Genomic DNA, 17,063 nt, shown 5'->3' with positions numbered 1-17,063 from the left:
TAGAACACTATATACAGTGCCTTGCGAAAGTATTCGGCCCCCTTGAACTTTGCGACCTTTTGCCACATTTCAGGCTTCAAACATAAAGATATAAAACTGTATTTTTTTGTGAAGAATCAACAACAAGTGGGACACAATCATGAAGTGGAACGATATTTATTGGATATTTCAAACTTTTTTAACAAATCAAAAACTGAAAAATTGGGCGTGCAAAATTATTCAGCCCCCTTAAGTTAATACTTTGTAGCGCCACCTTTTGCTGCGATTACAGCTGTAAGTCGCTTGGGGTATGTCTCTATCAGTTTTGCACATCGAGAGACTGAAATTTTTTCACATTCCTCCTTGCAAAACAGCTCGAGCTCAGTGAGGTTGGATGGAGAGCATTTGTGAACAGCAGTTTTCAGTTCTTTCCACAGATTCTCGATTGGATTCAGGTCTGGACATTGACTTGGCCATTCTAACACCTGGATATGTTTATTTTTGAACCATTCCATTGTAGATTTTGCTTTATGTTTTGGATCATTGTCTTGTTGGAAGACAAATCTCCGTCCCAGTCTCAGGTCTTTTGCAGACTCCATCAGGTTTTCTTCCAGAATGGTCCTGTATTTGGCTCCATCCATCTTCCCATCAATTTTAACCATCTTCCCTGTCCCTGCTGAAGAAAAGCAGGCCCAAACCATGATGCTGCCACCACCATGTTTGACAGTGGAGATGGTGTGTTCAGGGTGATGAGCTGTGTTGCTTTTACGCCAAACATAACGTTTTGCATTGTTGCCAAAAAGTTCAATTTTGGTTTCGTCTGACCAGAGCACCTTCTTCCACATGTTTGGTGTGTCTCCCAGGTGGCTTGTGGCAAACTTTAAACGACACTTTTTATGGATATCTCTAAGAAATGGCTTTCTTCTTGCCACTCTTCCATAAAGGCCAGATTTGTGCAATATACGACTGATTGTTGTCCTATGGACAGAGTCTCCCACCTCAGCTGTAGATCTCTGCAGTTCATCCAGCGTGATCATGGGCCTCTTGGCTGCATCTCTGATCAGTCTTCTCCTTGTATGAGCTGAAAGTTTAGAGGGACGGCCAGGTCTTGGTAGATTTGCAGTGGTCTCATACTTCTTCCATTTCAATATTATCGCTTGCACAGTGCTCCTTGGGATGTTTAAAGCTTGGGAAATCTTTTTGTATCCAAATCCAGCTTTAAACTTCTTTACAACAGTATCTCGGACCTGCCTGGTGTATTCCTTGTTCTTCATGATGCTCTCTGCGCTTTTAACGGACCTCTGAGACTATCACAGTGCAGGTGCATTTATACGGAGACTTGATTACACACAGGTGGATTGTATTTATCATCATTAGTCATTTAGGTCAACATTGGATCATTCAGAGATCCTCACTGAACTTCTGGAGAGAGTTTGCTGCACTGAAAGTAAAGGGGCTGAATAATTTTGCACGCCCAAGTTTTCAGTTTTTGATTTGTTAAAAAAGTTTGAAATATCCAATGTCGTTCCACTTCATGATTGTGTCCCACTTGTTGTTGATTCTTCACAAAAAAATACAGTTTTATATCTTTATGTTTGAAGCCTGAAATGTGGCAAAAGGTCGCAAAGTTCAAGGGGGCCGAATACTTTCGCAAGGCACTGTAGTTAACTATTGCTTCTATTCCATAAGAAGAGAATGGTGTAACGCCTTCAAACTCAACTCTGGACCTCAAAGTCAGTTCCACTGCGCTTTTTCATTGTTGCCCTCTAATCAGGAACCGATTTAGACCTGGGACACCAGGTGGCGGAAATGAATTATCAGGTAGAACAAAAAACCATCAGGCACCGGACCTAGTAGGGTAAGAGTTGAATACCCCTGTATGTCTGAGATAGCTTCACATTGATTTCATCATACAGAATGGAGAATGAGAGAGAACTGTAACATCACGTAACATGCAAACTAAAACATAATTGTGGACGTCTGAGGAAGACGAGTATAGATTTCATCTAACAGAATAGAGAATGAGGAAGACAATTTCCCAGAGTTCTTTACAGTACATACTGAGAAGTAGCGGACGCCAATGGGGTCCTGGAGCAGGCGCTCGAAGCAGGCGGCCCAGCTGGCCACCCGGCGCTCTGACAGCCTCCTGTGGCTGCCGGCGCCGGGCAGACTGCCATTGCTGTTCAGACTGCTCTGGCTGCAGCAGCCCTGGAGCTGCACACCACCACCATGGTCTGGAGAGAGAGGAAAATGGTAGGGAAAGTGGTTAGGGGACAACAGGGGGTAGGGACCAGAACTGTTCTGACAGTGACTGTTCTGACAACAACAGCCTTAATGCTGCACCATAGTCTACAGCAGAGAAAAGTTAATTCAGGGACTCAATTCTAAGCTAGTTCAAAGCGAGGGAAGAAAATTCTATTAGTCCAAAACCACTCAAAAGAAGGGAATAGCTTGGGACCGTGGAATCTAGAGAAAGAGGCCTATTTTAAGTACTTCCAATGACTCAGTTAGTGCCTGCTATCATGGCGGCAGATGCCCATTTCAAAGTCCCACCAACCAGAAAGCAAAATATCAAAAACACAAAAAGGAAGACGGGAAGGTCTGTTCCCAAAATGCTCTTGAATGGTCAATGTCAGGCAAGAGAAGTGTTCACGATCTGCCAATGCTTACGGAATTGAGGAATTTTAAGCCTCTGTTGGGAGCTTTCTGAAAACACTACTCAGATTAATTCATAGCCTCCAGCACCATGGTATCTGATCACTGATAAGCATGCACAAGCACAGGACAAATAATAATTACATGTAGCCTCTAAATGCTATTGCAAATATTACATGACTACTTGGACACTGAATCATGACTGTTCGTGACTGACTACTTTACAATGTTGTGAGTAATGCCTCGGGATACAGTCTAACTATAGAAGCTCATGCTTTTGTTAGCCAAGTCGCCCAGCTGAATCAGTAGGTGTCAGCAGAGTTGTAAAGGCATAAAACAAGCTGGTTTTTACAAGCCCTCACATCTCCCATTAAACAACGCAAGAGATGTATTCCATTTTCTATTACACAAATCAATTTGTCCCAGACATTTGTTTATATTTTAATTTCAAAACTCTGCCAATTGACCTCAGTGACGTGATATTTGGTTTGGAGTTGACACAATATTTTGTATTTGGTTTGGAATCTTGAGTTTGCCAGCAGAGAGCAAATATGGGGCCTGTGTTGCTTTATAATGGGATGGTTTTCAGGATAAATAGCATAGAGTTTCTTCGCCACATGCTCATTGAAAGAGCTAAGCAGCTCCTCCAAAACCACAGCGCCATCGAACATGGCGTTCAGCAAACATTATTAAACGTCTGTGAAAGGGTAAACCAACAGCAAACACACAATCCCAAACCCTATCCTAAAACAGTGTTTCCCAACACCAGTCCTCCAGTGTCCTGAACTTCACACATTTTTTGTTGCAGCCCCAGACAAGCCCACCTGATTCAACTAATCATCGAGCCCTCAATAAGTGGAATCAGGTGAGTTTGTCTGGGGCCACAACAAAAACGTGTGCTGGTTGGAAAACTGGAGGAGTTGGGAAACCCTGTCGTAAAACCCCTGCACAAGAGCCTTTTGTTGAGGTCGTAAATAAATAGGTTGACATCATATTCTGTGAGACTGATTAATTCAATAACCTCAGAGTTGCGTGTTGTGGAGAGCTTAATAAACACACAATAAAAAGCAAACATACAGGAAACGGAGAAAGCCGCTTTCAAGAAAAAGGCACACAAAAAGTGACTTTTATTGTCCAACAAAAAGGTCCATGGAGGGACAAAATGCCCCATTTGGCCCATGCTTGTTTTGGAACACTTTTGTTGAACTCAACTTAAAGCTTATTACTTAGCCTAGTACATATAGGTGCAGGAAGCAAAAATATGTGCTGTGTTCTGTCATCACAGATAAAGTGAATGTAAGAACAAATGTAATGAAAAGAGAAATGTACTCACCACCTTCTGAAGAAGCAGCCGACTGAAAGACAACAAAAAGAGACATGAGTGAGAAGATGCCGTCATGACCTCCTCCTGCTCCGAGGCAAGGAACCACTGGAGCCTGAGCACAGAATGTCTCTCTCAGTGTGTGTGTGTGTGTGTGTGTGTGTGTGTGTGTGTGTGTGTGTGTGTGTGTGTGTGGCTATTCATGTGGGATGTGGGTGGATCCAGCCCAGGGCCTCTGCGCGCACACACACAGCTGTTCACACCTCAAGAATGGTACCCACTTCTCACCACACACACACACTCACTACCTATGACTCACATGCTTTGGACACACAAAAACACACTCGGGGCACATGAACATGTACGGAGATGCACACTCTCTCTCACACACACGCAAACACACACACACACACACACACACACACACACACACACACACACACACACACACACACACACACACACACACACACACACACACACACACACACACACACACACGAGCCAAGTGGCATGTTCCCTCTCACTGGTGTCTGGTCAGACTAGAAGTCATCATGAGGAGCCACTTAAGCGGCTGTTGCTTGCACTAATAGGCCACTTTTCACATGCTAATTCAGGGGCTGAGTGGGCAATGAAAGTATATACAAGACTATAGGCCATAGAGTGATCAGCAATTCTGACAAGCATCTTTGGAAAGAGAAAAAAATAATAATCACAAAGCCCGGGTGTAACCATTATGCCGATTCTGTTGCAAAACATTTTGTCTGTTTACTCCAAACGGAAAATGCAAGCAAGAGTTTCTATTGGACAAATTCAAGTAGGTCCCTCCCTGTTTGTTTCCGTCTGGTTCTTAAACGGTTTCCGTAATGAATACACCCTCGTGGAATTTCATTAATGGCATATTTATTAGCGAAATGGTCTCTTCTCTTCACAAGAATAGGTTGATTTTATGCAGCAGCTACAAATGTTTACTTAGCAAACAATTTGAAGACATTGCTGGTGAGAGAATGGCAGAAAACCAGGGATATCTGTTAAGATTGGTTTAGTAAGGCTAAAATAAAGGTTTACAGCTGAAAGGCAAATATTTTCAAATGCAATAGAAGAAATGAGTAGAGCATCGTTCAGCTTTGTCCAAGAACACACTTTAATCAGTGTGTTGGAGGATTCATTTAGAAAGAGAGACTGATTCCCTACGAGGTTATGAGAAGCCACTTCAGTGTGAACATGCTGGTAGATACAGTCACCTCCAAAATTATTGGCACCCTTGGTAAAGATGAGCAAAAAAGACTCTATATGATAAATTATACAAATACTGAGCTGTATTGTACGCTCAAAACAATTGAGAAATTCAATATTTCATAATAATACAATTGCTCAGTGAAAGAGATTGTGTTTAACAAGTCATTTCAAAATATCTCTAAAAGGGATAACGATGCAGACTTTTTTTTCTAATTGTAAAAATTTGATTGGAGAACACATTGGGGGGGATCTTTGACCATTCCTCCATACAGAATCTTTCCAGGTCCTTTGCTCTTGGACTGCTCTCTTCAATTCAAATCACTCCGGTTTAAGTCCGGAGACTTAATAACAAGGCCCCCAGGCCATTGCAAAATGTTGTACTTGGGGTTATTGTCTTGCTGGCCAAGTTTCAGCCTCCTGCCAGAGGCAACCAAGTTTTTGGCTAAATTGTCCTGTTACTTGGTAAAGTTCATGGTGCCGTTGACCTTTAACAAGGGCCCCAGGACCAGTGGAAGCAAATAGCCCCATAACATCAAAGATCCACCACCATATTTTACCATAGGTACGAGGTACTTTTCTGTCCACTGGATATGTCTAGATAAGGCACTTCCAACCAGGCTAATGCTTAACCAATTGTGCTATTATGTGTTTTTTTGTCACGTTATTTGTTACTTATTTTGTACATAATGTTTCTGCAACCGTATCTTACGGCAAAAAAGAGCTTCTGGACATCAGGACAGTGATCACTCACCTCGGATTAGACAAAGATTTTTTCTTCAACAAGCAGGATGCACAGGCTGTACTTCAGACACCCGACAAGGCCGAAATCCCCGTCATTGGCAAGCGAAAGAGATACAGGTATAGAGGACACAGGGCGGGTGCTTCGTAAGAATCCACTGACGGCGAGTGGGAAATCTGTCCTTACCATCAATATTACTTGCCAACGTACAATATTTGGCCAATAAATTAGACGAGGTACGATCACGAATACCCTACCAACGGGTCATCAAAAACTGTAATATCTTGTGTTTCACCGAATCGTGGCTGAATGACGACATGGAAAACATTCCGCTGGCGGGACATACGGAGCACACTCCAGTAAGAACAGCACTCCAGTAAGAACAGCACACTCCAGTAAGACGGGGGGGTTCCTTCTCCTTGGCCGAGATGCAGTCTGTGTATATTTGGAAACAACAGCTTGTGCACGAAATCTATGGAAGTCTCTAGATTTTGCTTGCGTATCTCATGATAAGCTGTAGACCACACTATTTGCCACGAGAGTTTTCCTAAATTTTTTGTGGATGTTGATTTACCACCACAGATGGATGCTGGCACTAAGACCGCACTCAGTCAGCTGTATAAGGAAATAAGCAAACAGGAAACCACACACCCAGTTGCGGCGCTTCTAGTGGCCGGGGACTTTAATGCAGGGAAACTTAAATCAGTTTTACCTCATTTATATTAGCATGATAAATGCGCAACCAGAGGGAAAAAAATCTAGATCACCTTTACTCCACACACAGAGACACGTACAAAGCTCTCCCTCGCCCTCCATTTGGAAAATCTGATCATAATTATATCCTCCTGATTCCTGGATACAAGCAAAAAATTAAAGCAGGAAGCACCAATGACTCGGTCTATAAAAAAAGTGGTCAGATGAAGCAGATGCTAAACTACAGGACTGTTTTGCTAGCAAAGACTGGAAAATGTTCCGGGATTCTTCCGATGGCATTGAGGAGTACACCACATTAGTCACTGGCTTTAACAATAAGCGCATCGAGGATGTCATCCTCACAGTAACTGTACGTACATACCAAAACCAGAAGCCATGGAATACAGGCAACATTTGCACTGAGCTAAAGGGTAGAGCTGCCACTTTCAAGGTGCGGGACTCTAACCAGGAAGCTTATAAGAAATCCTGCTATGCCCTCCGACGAACCATCAAACAGGCAACCCGCCAATACAGGACTAAGATTGAATAGTACTACAAAGGCTCAGACGCACATTGGATGTGGCAGAGCCTGCAAACTATTACAGACTACAAATGAAAGCACAGCCGCGAGCTGCCCAGTGACACGAGCCTACCAGACGAGCTAAATCACTCCTATGCTCGCTTTGAAGCAAGCAACACTGAGGCTTGCATGAGAGCATCAGCTGTTCCGAACTACTGTGTGATCACGCTCTCCGTAGCCAACGTGAGTAAGACCTTTAAACAAGTCAACATTCACAAGGTCGCTAGGATGTGTGATCAAAGCATGTGCTGACCAACTGGCAGGTGTCTTCACTGACACGTCCCTGATTGAGTCTGTAATACCAACATGCTTCAAGCAGACCACCATAGTCCCTGTGCCCAAGAACACTAAGGTAACCTGCCTAAATAACTACGGACCCGTAGCACTCACGTACGTAGCCATGAAGTGCTTTGAAAGGCTGGTTATGGCTCACATTAACATCATTATCCGGGAATCCCTAGACCCACTCTAATTTGCATACCGCTCAAACAGATCCACAGATGATGCCATCTCTATTGCACTCCACACTGCCATTTCCCACTTGGACAAAAGGAACACCACGTGAAAATGCTATTCATTGACGATAGCTTAGCGTTCAACACCATAGTGCCCTCAAAGCTCATCACTAAGCTAAGGATCCTGGGACTAAACATCTCCCTCAGCAACTGGATCCTGAACTTCCTAACGGGCCGTTCCCAGGTGGTGAGGGTAGGTAGCAACACATCTGCCACGCTGATCTTCAACACTGGAGCCCCTCAGGGGTGCATGCTCAGTCCCCTCCTGTACTCCCTGTTCACCCATGACTGCATGGCCAGGCATGACTCCAACACCATCATTAAATTTGCAGACGACACAACAGTGGTAGTCCTGATCACCAACAATGACGAGACAGCCTATAGGGAGGAGTTCAGAGACCTGGCCGGATAGTGCCAGAAAAACAACCTATCCCTCAACATAATCAAGACAAAGGAGATGATTGTGGACGACAGGAAAAGGAGGACCAAGCACACCCCCATTCTCATTGACAGGGCTGTAGTGGAGCAAGTTGAGAGCTTCGAGTTCCTTGGTGTCCACATCACCAACAAACTATCATGGTCCAAACACACCAAGACAGTCGTGAAGAGGGCACGACAAAACCTATTCCACCTCAGGAGACTGAAAAGATTTGGCATGGGTCCTCAGATCCTTAAAAGGTTCTACAGCTGCAACATCGAGAGCATCCTGACTGGTTGTATCACTGCCTGGTACGGCAACTGCTCGGCCTCCGACCGCAAGTCACTACAGTGGGTAGTGCGTACAGCGGTGTCAGAGGAAGGCCCTAACAATTGTCAAAGACCCCAGCCACCCAAGTCATAGACTGTTCTCTCTGCTACCGCATGGCTAGCGGTACCGGGGCACCAAGTCTAAGACCAAAAGGCTTCTCAACAGCTTTTACCCCAAGCCACAAGACTCATGAACAGGTAATTAAATGGCTGCCCATTGTGTATCACCACCCCCCCAGCATCCCCTCTTTTACGCTGCTTCTAGTCTCTGTTTATCATCTATGCATAGTCACTATAACTATACATTAATGTACATATTACCTCAATTAGCCTGACTAACCGGTGACCCGGACTATTTGCATTGTCACCCGCCACCCCCCCACCCCCCACCTGCCAACACCCTCTTTTACGCTGCTGCTACTCTCTGTTTATCATCTATGCATAATCACTTTAACTATACCTGCATGTACATATTACCTCAATTAGCCCAACTAACCAGTACATTGACTCTGTACCGGTACCACCTGTATATAGCCTCGCTACTGTAGTTTTCACTGTCATTTTACAGTTTTAAAAATAAAATCTTTACTTATCTATTGTTTACCTAATACCTATTTTTTACTTAAAAATGCACTGTTGGTTAGGGCTTGTAAGTAAAGCATTTCACTGTAAGGTCTACTACACCTGTTGTATTCGGCGCACGTGACAAATAAACTTAGATTTGATTTGATCATTTCGGGGACAAAAAAGTATTGCTATGCAAAATTAGCAAAGCTTAATGACAAAAGATTGCATAACAAGAGATAATTTAAATATCTTTGTGGACCTACTATTGGTCACAGCTGGGAGAAGCAATTTATGCATCTAAAATAACATCCTTCATTAATCAATGACTTGAGGAATATGACCAGACACATTTTGTACCTGCCCACTGACTGACTCAGTCTCAGAGTCAGTCAGTGGTAAATAATGTTGGACCATCTGAGGGTTAGGGATCACGGTCATGTGCACCCACTGTGGTCCATTCCATTTTGGGAGTGACGGTGACCATATTTAAAACTTGCAGGGTTTTCCCTCTCTCACAGAGGTGAAACAAAGGGCAGTCCCAAGAACCACAACATCTAGTCTTCACTCAACAACCACAAGGCTGCTGAACCAACCTTATACAGATGGGTCCTAAAAGCCACCTCTTGTGTGGTGGCTAGAACACATACAGCCAAGAGTCAAAGGGAGAGAAGATGAAGGGGTCAATAGAAAACAGAGGGGGGGGTGGAGAGAGCACCCACTCAACTGTTGCTTCAGTAGATCTGTCAGTTAAAATTACTAAAAGCACCTCCTTTAAATACAGAGTAGTCGCCAGTAACCACATTTTATTCTAAACTACAGACAGCCATCATCTATGATATGACACACGTCTTGGTTAGTTTATAACTCATAAAAAGTCCCTACTGAAACCATGCAATTGGGTCATTCTACGAAAGTGGTTGCTTTCCAGTCCGCTGCATTAACCACGAGGAAAAACACATTAAAAACATCAGATAATAACACAAAATATATGCTTTTGTTTTAATTGAAGTGTTTTTGTGTTAATAAAACATATGTAAGTCAGTTCTATTGCAAAAAAATGCTTTATATATCATAGCTTGTCCCTCGTGTCAGGAGTCGTGGTTAAGTGACATATTGTTGAAAATACGTATTTTTACACACTTTAAATGTCATAATACAAAGAAAAGTATTATAGTTATTTAGTGGATTACTTAAACTAAAATATAAACTAAATATTATAAATAATTTACAGGGAATATCTCTCAATTTCATGTCCCTCATGATACCCCATTATAAAAACCACCATAAAAAAAACATGCAACATGCTTGCCAGCCTCTTACTGGGTCAAAGGCTCTATGGAGGTGGGGCTGTTTTGAAAAGCACATGGTGAGTCTGCAATCTCTCTTCTATTAACAGTTTGATGATTCATTTGGTAATTTCATGTGAAGCCTTAAGATGTGTCACCGGTGTTCTACAGTTTACAGTAAAGGGAAAAGTGAATTTGATAAAAAATAATTGTGGTTTGAGCTACTATGGCCGCCTTCTTTTCATTATCATGAAACTTTTCTGTCTTTGATTATATATTCAAATTAAATAGTCAAATTATATTCTGGAAAGCCTGAATTTTCATCCAAATATAGGTAATACCAGTGATAAAAAGGCTACAGGGATTTTTTTTAAATATGTTGTAAAATAGCAAAATACATTAAGCAGGCATGTTGTTAATTAACATTTTTAAGGGGTTGACTATTATCTGACTAAGTATTATTACTTTTTTAAACATAAAAATAAAATAGCTGGTCAAAATGCCACAATTTTCGTAGAACGACCCAGTTATACAGGTGAGTAGTGGGAAGCCTAGCGGTTAAGTTCATTGGGCCAGTAACTGAAAAGTTGCTGGTTTGAATCCCCAAGCCGACTAGGTAAAAAATATGCCATTGTGCCCTTGAGCAAGGCACTTAACCCTCATTGTTCCTGTAAGTCGCTCTGGATAGGAGTGTCTGCTAAATTACTCAAATATCAACACAAAATCAGTCACTAGAGTAGAATGCCATTTCAAGGCCTTGTGTTGTGTCACATTGATGGGAAAAACAGTTGAGATGTCAGCCATATCCTGTTCTCTAGGATGATGGACTTACCAACCAATCTTTCATTCATGTTGCCTCATAGGAGAGCATAATACAGCACATCTCATCATGACACATCGCGGATCATAGCCAACCAAGTACCTTCCCTCCTAAATCACTATGTGTCATATGAGAAGCGTTTCTGATGAACGATAATTATACATGTCAGATCATGTCAGGTTGCCTTTCACATATGTAGGCTACACTTTACGACACACAATCCATAAAAAAATAGCAGTTTCAACACTCCTTTGATTTATCTTGCCACACCTACGAAAGTTGTCACACTGTTGATTCACGAAACAGAGTGTGCGCGTGCCTGTGTCTCTGTGTGTGTGTGTGTGTCAACTGTGTGTGTGTGTGTGTGTGTGTGTGTGTGTGTGTGTTGTGACTGCCCACAGTGGTTGCTGGAACTACACACACACACACACACACCTCTGTGTGTTTTCCAGCTCATTATTTCTTCCACAGCAGTACACCCCTGTGAAGAGATCCAGTGATGGCTGCCCACCTCTGTTGTCTCAACTGCTCTGCTCTCATCCTCTGTTCACACCTCCAGTGACTGGCTCTATCCATGGGTGGCACTAGGCAGCAGGGCCGTAGCTACATATGAGGACTCTGAGGTAAGGACCTCTGTAATTTGTAAAAAAAAAAATAATAATAATAATAATTAGGAACTCAGTCGGAGTCTCAACTTACTGTTGAGGGTTAAAATAAAAGGTGCAATTTTGAAACTCTGTTGTTCATTAGCTGGTAAATTTGTCTAGTTAGTCTAGACATCTAATCATGGCCCTTACCTCCAGGGGGGCCCACATTGATTTTGTTAGTCATCTCACTCAGATATCATATTAACATGGCATACATCATGGCAAAATGTGTCAAATTACAGGAAATTATATTTTAAAACTGCAGAAATTTCTCCCCACCCCATGGCAAAATGTGTAGAACTGCAGGAATGTAGCTATAAAACTGCAACAACAGAAAAAGTTCTGTAAAGCACATTTATTTGTTAACTTTTATTTAATAAAATGCTTTTTCTGCTAACAGATCCCTCTGTACGTATAAAATTATAGTTTTAATCCCGGTGCCGAGTTCATGTGAGTTCATGTGTTGTGGCTAATTGTATAGCTAATATGTAAATTGATTGAGATGAATGAAGCAAAAGCATCCAATCTGATAATGGCTTGGGTACATTTTTGATGTTCTCCAAATAGCATTTCTGAGTTTTTAAATTGCATAGAAATGTAGTAAAACAGTTGACTGAAGTCCTGATGTTTTCATACAGCCCAGGTGCTGGTAGAGAACTTAAGTGGGGAACACAGAATATACACTGATCCCTAAGAAGTAATGTAGGCTACAGTCAGGTCCAACATTATTTATACCTTTGATAAAGATGAGAAAAACATACTGATTTTATTGTATAAAAAAATATCTAAAAAATATGTCAAAAATTATTTGCACCCCTAAAGATTCTTATAAATAAAATTAAAACAAAATGCCATCTGCATTAACATTCTACTTTAATAGAATGTTAATCTCAGTTCAATTGTTGCCTTTACATGGATCCTGTTTCATTGGGGTATAAAAATGAGGTAACACACATTTGGATACAAAATGTGTACAAAAAATTGCACAAAATGAAATACCCCTTCCCACTATTAGGGCAACAAATAATGTGTTTAAAACCACTGAAACAGTGGTAAACTAGCCTGGTATTGGAAGCAAGTGTATCTTGTCCCCACGCACAGTGAGGAAGATCTCATCTTTGGGTCACCAAGTCTCCAAATTTACAATTAGATGTCACCATGCCAATAGGCTCTTTGGAAGGGTTGCCAAAAACAAGCTTTTATTGAGAGCAACCAACAAATGTAAATGCCTGGAGCTAAACAGCATTGGCACTTTGATTGGAATCGGTGCTATGGGCAGATGACACGAAAATTGGTCTCTTTGGTGTCAAAAGAAGGATGTAGAATATGGAAAACAAGGGTGCCAAAACAAGGGCGCCAATAATTGACACCTAGCTTTTTTAGATGTATTTGTATAACTTAAACAAAATCGCTTTCTCTGAGCAATTGTATTAGTATAAAATAAAATAATTTTGCATAACATATATTGCAGTATTGGTATTATGCATTTTATACAGTCTTTATCTTTCATCATCTTTATCAAGCGTGCCAATAATTATGGAGCTGGTGGTACATCTGATAGTGGCATCCAAATCAAATCAAGACAAGCGTATGACAGCCATGTGTAATGAACATACAGTTGAAGTCGGAAGTTTACATACTCTTAGGTTGGAGTCATTAAAACTCGTTTTTCAACCACTCCACAAATTTCTTGTTAACACACTATAGTTTTGGCAAGTCGGTTAGGACATCTACTTTGTGCATGACACAATAATTTTTTTCAACAATCGTTTGCAGACCGATTGTTTCACTTATAATTCACTGTATCACAATTCCAGTGGGTCAGAAGTTTACATACACTAACTTGATTCTGGCTTTAAACAGCTTGGAAAATTCCAGAAAATTATGTCATGGCTTTAGAAGCTTCTGATAAGTTAATTGACATCATCTGAGTCAATTGGAGGTGTACCTGTGGATCTATTTCTAAGCTTACCTTCATACTCAGTGCCTCTTTGCTTGACATCATGGGAAAATAAAGAGATATCAGCCAAGACCTCAGAAGAAAAATTGGAGACCTCCACAAGTCTGATTCATCCTTGGGAGCAATTTCCAAACGCCTGAAGGTACCGCGTTCATCTGTACAAACAATAGTACACAAGTATAAACACCATGGGACCAGGCAGCCGTCATCAGGAAGGAGACATGTTCTGTCTCCTAGAGATGAACGTACTTTGGTGCGAAAAGTGCAAATCAATCCCAAAACAACAGCAAAGGACCTTGTGAAGATGCTGGAGGAAACAGGTACAAAAGTATATATATCCACAGTAAAACAAGTCCTATATCAACATAACCTGAAAGGCTGCTCAGCAAGGAAGAAGCCACTGCTCCAAAACCGCCATAAAAAAGCCAGACTACGGTTTTCAACTGCACATGGGGACAAAGATTGTACTTTTTGGTCTGGTCTGATGAAAGCATGGGGGTGGCAGCATCATGTTTTGGGGGTGCTTTGCTGCAGGAGGGACTGGTACACTTCACAAAATAGATGGCATCATGAGGATGGAAAATTATGTGGATATATTGAAGCAGCATCTCAACGCATCATCAGTCAGGAAGTTAAAGCTTGGTCGCAAATGGGTCTTCCAAATGGACAATGACCCCAAGCGTATTTCCACAGTTGTGGCAAAATGGCTTAAGGACAACAAAGTCAAGGTATTGGAGTGGCCATCACAAAGCCCTGACCTCAATCCTATAGAAAATTTGGGGGCAGAACTGAAAAAGCGTGTGCGAGCAAGGAATGCCTATAAACCTGACTCAGTTACACCAGCTCTGTCAGGAGGAATGGGCCAAAATTCACCCAGAAGCTTGTGGAAGGCTACGCGAAACGTTTGACACAAGTTAAACAATTTAAAGGCAATGCTACCAAATACTAATTGAGTGTATGTAAACTTCTGACCCACTGGGAATGGGATAAAATGAATAAAAGCTGAAATAAATCATTCTCTATACTATTATTCTGACATTTCACATTCTTAAAATAAAATGGTGATCCTAACTGACCTAAGACAGGGAATTTTTACTAGGATTAAAGATCAGGAAATGTGAAAAACTGAGTTTAAAATGTATTTGGCTAAGGTGTATGTAAACTTCCGACTTCAAATGTATCCAGTGAGACAATGTACAACCCAGGATGTTAACACTCAACTTTTCCAATGTTAGCATTAACATATAGCAGCCATAGGCTATGCATACATTTCCAACACAAATGCAGGTTTGTCCTAAACCCTGCAGGTTTGTCCAAAACACCACACATTCAACACTGACCCAGGTACCAAACTGTTGTTCAGCTGAGATGTAGCTCAGATCACAGACCACTGCCACCCAGCTGTAACTCAGTTGGTAGTGCATGGTCCTTGTAATGCCAGCGTGGTGGGTTCAAGTCCCAGGACCACATGAATGTAAAAATGTATGCACACATGACTGTAAATCACTTCAGATAAAAGCGTCTGCTAAATGGCGTATATTAGATGATGCCTGGCTATTCTTTAAAAGTGCCTTTTTCACCATCTTAAATAAGCATGCCCCATTCAAAAAATGTAGAACTAGGAATAGATAAGTCCTTGGTTCACTCCAAACCTGTCTGCCCTTGACCAGCACAAAAAAATCCTGTGGCGTTCTGCATTAGCATCGAATAGCCCCTGTGATATGCAACTATTCAGGGAAGTTAGGAACAAATATACACAGGCAGTTAGGAAAGCTAAGACTAGCTTTTTCAAACAGAAATTTGCATCCTGTAGTACTAACTCAAAAAACGTTCTGGGACACTGTAAAGTCCATGGAGAATAAGAGTACCTCCACCCAGCTGCCCGCTGCTCTGAGGCTAGGAAACACTGTCACCACCGATAAATCCACTATAATTGAGAATTTCAATAAGCATTTCTCTACGGCTGGCCATGCTTTCCACCTGGCTACCCCTACCCGGTCAACTGCCCGGCACCCTCCACAGCAACCCGCCAAAGCCCCCACCATTTCTCCGTTACCCAAATCCAGATAGCTGATGTTCTGAAAGAGCTGAAAAATCTGGACCCTCTCTTTCTAAAAATTATCTGCCGAAATTGTTGCAACCCCTATTACTAGCCTGATAACTGGCTACAGGTTATCTACAAGTCTCTGCTAGGTAAAGCCCAGCCTTATCTCAGCTCACTGGTCACCATAGCAGCACCCACTCGTAGCACGCGCTCCAGCAGGTATATCTCACTGGTCACCCCCAAAGCCAATTCCTCCTTTGGTCGTCTTTCCTTCCAGTTCTCTGCTGCCAATGACTGGAACGAACTGGAAAAATCTCTGAAGCTGGAGACTCATATCTCCCTCACCAGCTTTAAGCACCAGCTGTCAGAGCAACTCACAGATCACTGCACCTGTACATAGCCCATCTGTAAACAGCCCATCTATCTACCTACCTCATCCCCATACAGTATTTATTCATTTATCTTGCCCCTTTGCACCCCAGTATCTCTACTTGCACATTCATCTTCTGCACACCTACCATTCCAGTGTATAAATTGCTATATTGTAATTACTTCACCACCATGGCCTATTTATTGCCTTAACTCCCTTATCTTACCAAATTTGCACTCACTGTATATAGACTTTTTGTTTTCTTTTGTTCTGCCGTATTATTGACTATGTTTTGTTTATTCCATGTGTAACTCTGTGTTGTTGTATGTGTCCAATTGCTATGCTTGATCTTGGCCAGGTCGCAGTTGCAAATGAGAACTTTTTCTCAACTAGCCTACCTGGTTAAATAAAGGTTAAATAAATTAAACAAAGTTTAAAAAATATTATATTTAAGACCAGAGTTGTAGAAGAAGTTAAAACTATAGCAGATCACTTCCCACTTCTTCACTTGTTTAGAAGTGTTTGGGTTAAGAGATATTCTCTTTCTTGATCACACAGAGAGAAATGCCTTTTCAACCTTCACGCAAGTTGAAGCAGTTCCTCTGTCTCAAAGCACAACTGTGAAAACAAACGTTACCACAATGAAAATGATTCCCCACTCCAGACTGATGTTAGTGAGAGAGAACGCCCGACACAGCTGTTTTGAGTGGGAGGAGAGGATAGAGAAAGAGAGAGAGGAAAAGACAGAAAAAGAACGAGAGAGAGAGTAATTACTAAAGCAGATGCTTTAACAAAAACAGGAGTCCTTTACCACCACAAGACAAAAGAATGAAACTATCCTACAAAGTTCTCAGAAGTTTACTTACGGTGTTGAAGTACCAGGCTTTCTTGAAGGAGAGTC

General features: G+C 41.8%; 1 protein-coding gene across 1 annotated transcript in view; it reads right to left on the bottom strand.

Moving 5' to 3' along the window:
* LOC135516359 (regulator of G-protein signaling 12-like) overlaps positions 1 to 17,063 on the bottom strand; it is an 80,905-nt gene that overhangs the window by 26,783 nt on the left and 37,059 nt on the right. Inside the window, exons 4-5 of the mRNA XM_064940617.1 lie at positions 3,968 to 3,989; positions 2,041 to 2,213 (exon numbers count right to left, since the gene is read on the bottom strand). Coding sequence (XP_064796689.1) covers positions 2,041 to 2,213; positions 3,968 to 3,989 — 195 coding nt within the window. The remainder of the gene's footprint in view (positions 1 to 2,040; positions 2,214 to 3,967; positions 3,990 to 17,063) is intronic.

This window comes from Oncorhynchus masou, chromosome 27 (genome assembly GCF_036934945.1).
Source record: "Oncorhynchus masou masou isolate Uvic2021 chromosome 27, UVic_Omas_1.1, whole genome shotgun sequence".
In the NCBI taxonomy this organism is placed as follows: Eukaryota; Metazoa; Chordata; class Actinopteri; order Salmoniformes; family Salmonidae; genus Oncorhynchus; species Oncorhynchus masou.
This window is presented reverse-complemented; position numbering and strand designations above follow the sequence as displayed.